This window comes from Barbus barbus (assembly GCF_936440315.1).
Source record: "Barbus barbus genome assembly, chromosome: 33".
Lineage (NCBI taxonomy): Eukaryota > Metazoa > Chordata > Actinopteri > Cypriniformes > Cyprinidae > Barbus > Barbus barbus.
In genome coordinates, this window is record NC_136761.1 from 2214001 (window position 1) to 2223597 (window position 9597).

Below are 9597 nucleotides of genomic sequence, written 5' to 3' on the forward strand. Positions count from 1 at the left end.
ATTCTGTAAAATAAACGCTTAGATTAATATCACAATGTCAAAAAAAATATATATATATTAATAAATACTCCACTGCCAGTATTAATGTAATTTGATAATGCTGTATGCACTATATTGTAATTATGATCGGTAAGTACAAGGTTTTGTTTTTTTTCACCACTTTGTATGAATTTTATACAGAACGAAAATAAGACAAACAGTTGAAAAAAGGGAGGTGCTTTACCCACAAATCCTAAACTTGCTTTTCAATCCCCGTCCTGGTTATATCTTGTTTCACACACTCTCTTCTCATAAAACTGAACACAGAATTCTTGGATCAACCATTTTCTCCCATTTGTTCCAGAATGTTATATTGTTGTGTTTTGTATGTCGAGTTTTATTGAGTCATATCTTTCAATGACGTATCTCAGCCAATGATCCATCCACAAACTGTTATGAATATGAAATAAGTTGCTGACTAATCTTCATGCTTAAATAATGCTAAAATAAAATCTTCATGTTCATGCTAAGAATAGTTTGACTTACAGGCACCTAGCTTATTTCAAATGTTTTCATTTGTCATACTTCTGACATGACTAGATCAAAAATTTGAATATGAATATACAATGTCCAATATCCCAAACAAATGGGATCACCAATCACCATTATGGTGACTTCAAAACAATTACAGTAGTAAACAAGAAACAATTCTGACAGTGGCACTGTTAAAGATAACAGGAGAGATCACGAGAGATCACACTTTCTGGGAAGGGGAGTACTGGCAGGGTTAGTTTTGTCTTTTTGTTACGTCTGCCTGTTCTTGTTTTCCCTTAAATGGTTTTGTGCTAGTTTAAGCTCTTTAGTTCATTTGCTCGTTACTCATTATTAGTTAACTCCCATCACCGGTTTGCCCCTCGTCAGCTACCCTATTTAAAGTCTCCTTTCTGTTCAGTTCACTGTCGGTTACTGTTTAGAGTCACATATGTTTGTGTTACCCAGAATGATTACCTTTCACGATATAGCGTGTGGATTATAATTAAGGCCATTTTTGTGGGTTACCTTTGTCGTCATTGTCTTTGTTGGTACCGTGACAGCACCAGTCATAAGCTACTAGAGGAAGCACATACATTTCATTCACTCTCAGAAATAAAGGTACAAAAGCTGTCACTAGGGGGGGTACCTTTTATTAATATGTACCTTTATCCACTCTTTAGGTTCAAAGGTGTACCTTTTGAAAAGGTACTGCCCCAATGACAGCTTTTGTACTTTGATTTCTGAGAGTGTAGAATAAACGTTACCAAACCAACAAAAATATCACAATATTCTGATTTAAGACACTTTTGGTGTTGGAGCAAACACGCATTTGGTGTAACTGGACTTTTGACTCAAAACGTCTTTTACTGAGATGCAGATATTTTTAAAAACCAGCCGTGGTCTCCCGTATAAATCAGGCTATGAAGAAAAACAATATTTGTAATGATATACCAATAAAGCAATGAGACTAAGCTGTCCAATAATAAAGGCCTCTCTGTTGGTCTAACTGAATCCAACTGCTGTTTGTGCCAAGATGCTAATATAACCAAGAATATAATGGGATTAAAAACTGAACACAACAACCAGTTTCAGTCACTGGAAGTCATTAATACTCTCAACCAGAACATACCATGATAATGATGACAGTTGAAATGGGTAAACATTTCATTAAACCCTAATTCATGTCATATTTACCATTCAGGCATGCATTGCTGACTTTTAGAGAGAGAGAGAGAGCACATGAACATGCCACATTAAATGTAATACTTAAATGCACTAGGAAAAGAAATGGCATCAGCTACTGTCATCTCTGTTCACATTTAATCTAGGCATTAACAGAGTAAAGCAATGGAAGAAATGTGACAACATTCAAAAGGCAGCATTCAAAATCTCTTTTTAATTTGTATATGTACTCCATAAACATTATTACAAAACTCAGCAAGTTACCAATATTACATTTCACCATACAGGCTTGTTCACAAATATTTAAAACCTTTGCAACAGATACAACATAAAATAATACAAGAATAATTTACATGAAAATCTATAAAACAGCGAATAGTTCACAATTTTTGTCTGTACTGTTTTTGCCTATAAGTGTTTTCCACGATAACACAGCACTCTCACAACAAGATAAGTTTCCTCTTACAAAACTTGCAACAAAATGTAGTCTTTTTTATTTCTTTTCATTTTTTGTTTCTTAATGTTTTGGTTTTTAAAACCAAAAGCTTGTCATTATACATCCTTTTCACTGCCTACAGAGGCACAAAAAAGGTTACTCACACACACACACGCACACACACACTAATACTTCACAGCACTTTCTAAGAAAAATATACACTTACAAAATATCTTACAAATTGGCACAGAGAAAAATATACAATATTTTTGTGATGTCGAGAGCTAATTAAGAATCCCTCTGGTATCAACTCTAGACAATATTTATAAAGCTCAATAATTTCTCCAACAAAAAGGCAAAAGCAATTCCAATTAATGACAAAGAATTGTGTTGTGAAAACATAGAACAGAACCATATATTGTACATTCATAAAGAGAGGAGCAGGGTTTCGATTCTTATAATCCTTGTCATAATTTCTGGGTGAATACAGTTACCCTCTTAGCACCAGTAGGAGGAGGCAGCTTAACAGTGGCACGTTGTAAAAAACTTGAAGTACATTCAGTTGACAACAGGCAGAAATGAGAGAAGGCAGGCTAGACGGGCGAGCGGCCCATGTGCAGTTTCCTCATCAGCATCATCCTGCTGCTAAACATGGCCGGCTGGAGGCAGAAGGGGACGGAGTGAAATCTTTCTAAGGTAAAAGCTATAGATAAGGCATTACTTTACCTGAGATATCCTCCTAGAGTGATTCTTTTAAATCAAAGGTGTCGTTTATTATCTATGGGTGGTAAATGCCAATGGATTCGGTGCTTTTCAAAGGACGAATTTGGTTTCAGAGGTTTTCCAGCTACAATGAATTGAGATGAAATTTGTGACAAAACCTAGGGGGCACTAATGTGCCACTAATAAAACCTACCCAGGCGCATTGGAAACACATGCCTCTGCCTACATTTCTGCAAAGCTCAAAAAAATCTACCTATATGTACGAATCGCTGCAGTTAAAATGAACACTAGAGGCAGTAAAACTCAGGCGACTTTGTACAATTTATTGCACAATATTATGTTATAACCTCGAAATGATTTTAACATGCTGCGAGATTTGAAAAATGACACTTTTGAATGTTAGCATCACAAATACAGCTTCATAAGTATGGTTTTCTAACAGAAGTAAGTTTGCTCGGTAGCTCACCCGATACGGAGTTGTACTTGTTTGGTGAAGCGCTCCGGTGTTAATCCTGTGAAACTAACATTAGACAAAACAGCTGAAACCGACATAGAAATAAGTTAAAATAGCACAGTTACATCAGCGAATAAGTTTTTATATAATTCTTGCTTTCATTTACACTATCGGATAGGTTTGCTTTGGTCCGGGAACACGATAGAGCATTAACCTTTTAGTGACGCTACATTTGAATTCTGACCCGCTGCAATACGCACCTGAAGCAACGTAATATAAATGGAACAATATGTGCCAGTACCAATGTAATAAAAACATGGCCATTGTTACATATTAAGCAAGCTTTTTTGCGCCACTCACTGGACATTTCACTTTCAAACTGCTAAGAAACATGGATATTATAAACATAATATTGGCGTTGCAGAAACATCACCACAAGCACGTATTTCCAATGAGCCTGGGTTGAATAAAATTAATGAAATAAAACATAGCATGTTCACCAAAACAGAGTTCACCGAAAAACTTGAAATATAATAAAAATATATATTGTTGTTGTCAGATGTAATTGTTCGCACAGGATGCAACTTAACTATTTATGGCAAACAGGAAGGGAAATGTGTAAAAGTGGACTAAAGCAAAAGAGACATTCTTTACAGTTTCTTAACCATCAAAAAACTCCATTCAACAAATACGTGAAATATGAAACATTATGTTCACAGTTCCTGTTACAGTAGATTGTGAAATAATTGCTAGTCGACTGATACCAGACAGATGCCATCCTCAATTAACATTATCCGTGTCCACCTTTCTGATTTTTCTTCCTGTGTTTAGAAGAGTCCATCTTTGCTTCTCTTTTTGATTCCAAGCAGACGTAATGCTGAGGTACACGGAATTTATTAATTAAGGTGACAAGAGTAAAAAAAAAAAGTTCAGAGTTGAGTTGTTTTGGTTGAGTGGTTGTACCACTGTCAGCTGCAGGTGCTCTTCAAACGATAGGGTCCCCAAAGGAAACAAAACTACTAACCAAAAACAAACGTCAGATCTTGCTAAGTCTTGAAGGAGAACAGCCAGCATTCATCAGGATATTAAATGAAACAGCTAGTATTCATACAGATTATAAATGTGTACAGAAAGTTTACATTTGGCACACGGATAGATTTCATGTTTTGCTTTAAACAGAGCATTTCTGTACAATGATACTGAATAATAACAATAATAATAATAATCTGTTAGGAGTAATATATTAGTCCAGTCAATAAACATTATCATTCAATACCATTATTATTATTATTATTATTATTTAAATGAAAGTATTAAAAAGAAAGCAAAAATGGAGCGTTTTGGGATTTCCATGGCATAGAAATGTCCCTCTAAGACAATTTCCAGTACAACTCCTGTAAAAAGCATAGTAGATAAGAGAAAATCATAAGTACATTCCAAGAGTAAGAAATTAGAACAACAGTAATCTGATATGTCTTCCATACAAAATGGTCCCATTGTGTGCTGTTAATGTTTAGGGATCTACGAAGGATGTTGTTATCCTAAACAAGGGGCTGAGCATTTCACACTTTAAAAAGTCAGGCAGTAAAAGGATAAAGAGAGAGGAGGGCATCTGTTTCAGCATACATAATCAAATGGGGAGCTTTTTCACACAAAGACATTTTATAATAGCTACATGTTTGAAGAGTGAAATATAATTACATAAGGGCACCAAGATTCACTGAGAAATGAACAAAAAAAGGTCCAAAAACAGAATTTGCACTTAACAAAGTTTTTTTTTTTCATTTTCTTCAGACAAAAACTAATCAGCAACTGCGAGGGGAAAAAACAGCAAAAACAAGAATGCAGAAGAAAAATGCAGCCATGGTCATTTAAAATCTCAATCAAGCCTTGCACAATCAATCAATAGGTAGTTTGCGAGTACAAGAAGTTTCTCATGCAAGATATCAATATCCTCTTCGGGGGCAAAAAAAAGGAGGGGGTAGTAAAGGATAACGTAATTCCATGCATCTCTGGTCTTGAGTCAGTGTAAGTATGTCAAGAAATGAGGAGGAAGTGGGAAAGTGAGGAACGTGCATCAGCAGCTAGATATAAAATATTACCTCAGTTTCTCAAAAGATGCCATTAACGATATGTCCTTATCTGGCTCTCGTTCAGGTTCCGTGCCCTTTAGATTTTCAATCCGAGGGAATTTTGCACTGGTTTTGTGACGGTACATCTTTTTGTGCGCTGGCCCATTTATACCAGGAACGCCAAGGTTAGGCTTGTCAAACATGTTGCAGCCCAAAGCCAACTGAGGGAAAAAAGGCAAGGAGGCATTGAACTTTGCCTGGTTTTTGCCACCTTTTGTCCCACCTTTTCTGCCTTTTGTGCCCCCAGTAGCCAAATTGCCTTTCTTCTTATGGTCAGAAGAAGTTCCTGCTAAGATTTTGAGAGTCTTTAACTTAAGGCTATTAGCCTCTGAGGGCAGGCAGATATTTGCTGAAGGGCTCCATATTGGCTCAACAGAGGCCATCATGAATCTCTGTACTTCAGCCATCCCTGAGACAATATTTGACAAGATGTTGGATGGCTCTTCAAACTCTCGCTGGTCATCGTGGACTTGATTTTTGCTCTCTGAACTACCTATTCCTGTCCATTCCTCAGAGCCGCTGTCCTTCAGCGAATGAGCAATGCTCTCAGTCTGGCCTTTACCACCCTTCTCATCCAGCAAGGCCTTTAACTTTTTAGATGCTCGTGAAGTCTGACGTGGAGTTTTGGCCTTCTCTGTTTTAGGAGCTCTTGGTGCTTTGCTTTTTTTAGTACCCTGCCCTGCAGTTTGTTTGTTGCTATTTTTCCTCTTTGCCTTAGTCCCCTTGCTTGCACTCATCAAATCACCGTCAAAGTCAGCTAGATTTTCCTCCTTTGTCCCCAGGGTTAAGTTGTCTTCGCCGTTAAAAATGTGCAATTGAAAATCGCGCCCATCTACTGAATATCTAGCCATATCTTGCTGCTCGATCATTTTGCAGTTCCAGTCCATGTCTTTGGTGCACGACATCTTAGCCCCATCCTGGAGGTCAGCGGCCTTCCCAGCTATCTTCATCTCACGGCCCATAACCTGAGGGGATAAATTAGGCGTCTCTGGGGGAGAGAGCTCTGACAATGATGTGTGTCTGAATTTATCCGGAGTGAAGTTGGAGATATCCAGCAAGTCTGTAGACTCCCTCAGGGGTGTGATTGCATCGATACTCTGCTGAATCACCAGTTTGGGACTGCAGTGGGCCAGAAAGTTCTCGTTCACATCATCCTCGCCATCCTTCTCGCAGGACTTAAGACTCAGAGAGCTGTAATTGCTAGAAGTTGCTGACAGCGAGCCAACTGAGTCGAAACTGATGAGCCGCCCGTTGTCGGTGTGCAGTGTGGCTCTTTGAAACTGTGGCTGCCCCTGACATGCCTGAAACTCAGCATCAGGAGGCAATGGCTGCTCAGGCATGTAATTCTTTTCATAAAGCATTCTGTTGCTCTCCAGACTCAGTTGGCTGTAGCCTGACACAGTCAGACTCGCAGACAATGGCATAGCCATCTCTCCGGTGAAGCTGCTGGGCTGGATCGCAGATTCAGCAATATCTGCAGCTGCGAATTGCTGGTTGGGACCAAGCTGGGAGTGCCACATCTGGGTGAGAGTCGGACAATTCTGGGGAGACTGCTGGAGCTCTGATTCTGATGGGGGAGAAAGGACACAGCTTTGCGCTAGCTGAATTGAGGTGAACTGCTGCTTTTCCAAAGAGAGGTCCAACGAGTGTTGGGTCTGCTGGGGGAAAAACGGGATACCGGTGCCACCTGAAGAATCAGAGGCATCTAACAATGTTTGCAGGTAGCCACCCGGGATAACGGAAACACTTGGGGCCACATTCTCAGACGATGCCTCTTTGTTAGGGGAGCAGGTGCTAGACACAAAAACAAATTTTTCAGTGGCATTAGCTGTTTGACTCTCACACAAATGGGGACTGTGTGCAGCTGGGCTGACGTTTTCATCTTCAGCACCTCCTACTGCGTCCATATTTTTCTGCAGTGAGCAAACTTCTGTCAGATCTGTCACGCTCTCGCTATTCTCCACAAGGTCTCTCATTTTCTTGCTCCTAAGTCTGGCTTCACTTCTGAATTTATGTATTCTGAATATTTTATTCCCTATTCTCCTTTCCTCCCTCTCTTGTGATCTGCTCTTCCGGGCTGCAGTGTGTATGATGTCATTTGGGTCTAATGTGCTTGCACAGCTGGTGGCTATTGTTAATGGCATTCCCATGGAGGCAGTTTCATCTGTAGAAGCAACCTCCTGCCTGGGATCAGAGGCAAAGAGGCCTTGCGTGTTGGGTGATTGCTCCACAGTTTGAATTCTCTGAATTCTGAGCCTGTGTGCTAGCTTGTGTTTCCTTTTGGGGGGACTGGAACTAAAGGCATGGTGATGAGAATTGTGTTTATCTCCTGCTGCCAGCTTAAGCTGTTCCTCTCTTTCTCTCTGTTTCTCCTGCCAGAAATCTTTCAGAGGTGCGAGTTTCTCATATTTGTCGATTGTATCCTCATTTAAGCGTACAGTCGTGTCGTGTGAATCGATTCTGCCCAGCTTCACAGCCATGCATTTCTCTCCTTTGAACCTGTTGACGATAATGTATTTGATTATTACAGGTGGATCCTTGCGAGAGTATTTTCGTCTCTTTTTAGGGCACCAGTCAAGGTCCTCTTCTTGCTTTGGACCAATCGGTGGTTTCTCTTGCTTTTCAACATTTCTTTCTCCTTCGGTGGACTCTACATAATACAAGTAGTCATCGCTATACCTAACTTTTCTCTTGGCCCGCAATCCGTAGTTCAGATGATTGGAGCAGCTTGCGTTCTTTCGTGAGAACAAGTTTTTGGGCCTGTTGTCTTGGAAGGTGTCAAAAGAGGAAACGGTGGAGGAGCTGTCATCACTATACTCCCCTGAGTCATCAGCAGAGTTGCTTGAATCAATGAAGTTCATTTTATGGCTATAATCAGGTGTCTGCTCTACAGAGCAGTCTTTTCCATCTCCTTTGCTGTCACTTTGAAATCCGAGCTCCTCTAATTTAGGTGGTAGCTCATCTACGACTTGTTTTACCCCACCAGCCTCTTTCTTGGTGCAGTTCACCAAGACGCTTGGGAAAAAGTTGAACTGGGTTTCTTCTTGCAGAACATTGGTTTTCTCCCTCATGTTGTCCTGGAAGGACTCGTAGCGGATCTTTAACGAGCACACATCGCTACTTAGAGTGGAGTCATCATCGTCATCAAACATGTAATTGTCCACATCCTCTTCAGAGAAGAGATTTACGGAGAGCTCGTTCTTGGAGCAGAGATCAAGCAATTCCATCTTACTCTCGCTAATGAAGGACTCGAAGTAGCCCCAGTCCTGATTTGAATTAGTAAGCAAACCATCCTCTCCGTTGCACTTGTCTAACAGCAGGCCCTCATACAGGTTTTTGGAGGCCGAATCATCTAAGTCTGTTTTCTCTGTGTCCTTCTTCTCAACTAGCAGAGTTTTGGGGACAGGAAAGCTCAAAAGCTGATCCGAGAGGAGCTGGTCTCCGTAACTTCCCGTCTCACTAGTGCTCATGCATTGCATGTTAATATCAGAGATAGGACAGGTGCTGTAATCTCGGCTAATGTCAGACATTTTGAGGTTGACGCTGGCCTCTACATTGGACATATCCTTGGTCTCAATGAAGCAGCTGGGACAGGTACGACTCTGCTGAATCAAACAGTCTTGTGTGAGCCCAGGAATGCTCGCGGGTTCGATCATGGTGAAATGGCGCTGGTTGCGTTCTTCTTGGTAAGGCCCAGGGGGCTCAAGCCCTTGGCAGCACAGGGTGTGAGGGATATTGTGTAGTTTGAGGACTCATCAGACGGGTGGTCCTCTAGTTTGTGTTGACAGTGGCTGTGGTAAGTGGTGCTTCTTTAAGGCCAATTTAGCTCTGAGGCGTCTCTCTTTGTGCTCACTGCAGCAGCTCTGGAGGATGTGTGTAAGGCAGCATCTGCGACACCATTCAGCTTTGTGGCCACATACAGCTTTAGATTACTCTTCAGAGTATGTGAACCTAGGCAAAGAAAAACAAGCACAATATTAACAGTTTATAATATTATTACATTTATTTTGCATTGATACATATATACATAAATTGATATACATGAAAATATACATGAATTGATACATATATGTGTGTGACCCTGGACCACAAAACCAGTCATAAATGTAAATTTTTCAAAACTGAGATGTATACGTCATCAATAAATAAGCTTTCCA

At 40.2% G+C, this 9597-nt stretch overlaps 1 protein-coding gene across 1 annotated transcript; it reads right to left on the reverse strand.

Moving 5' to 3' along the window:
• Positions 1 to 5406: 5406 nt before the first annotated feature.
• Positions 5407 to 9096, reverse strand: LOC306853123 (neurite extension and migration factor-like; the record flags this gene model as incomplete). Its single annotated transcript, XM_079390319.1, has 1 exon — positions 5407 to 9096. The coding sequence occupies one exon, from the start codon at positions 9094 to 9096 to the stop codon at positions 5407 to 5409; it is 3690 nt and encodes a 1229-aa protein (XP_079246445.1).
• Positions 9097 to 9597: the final 501 nt, after the last annotated feature.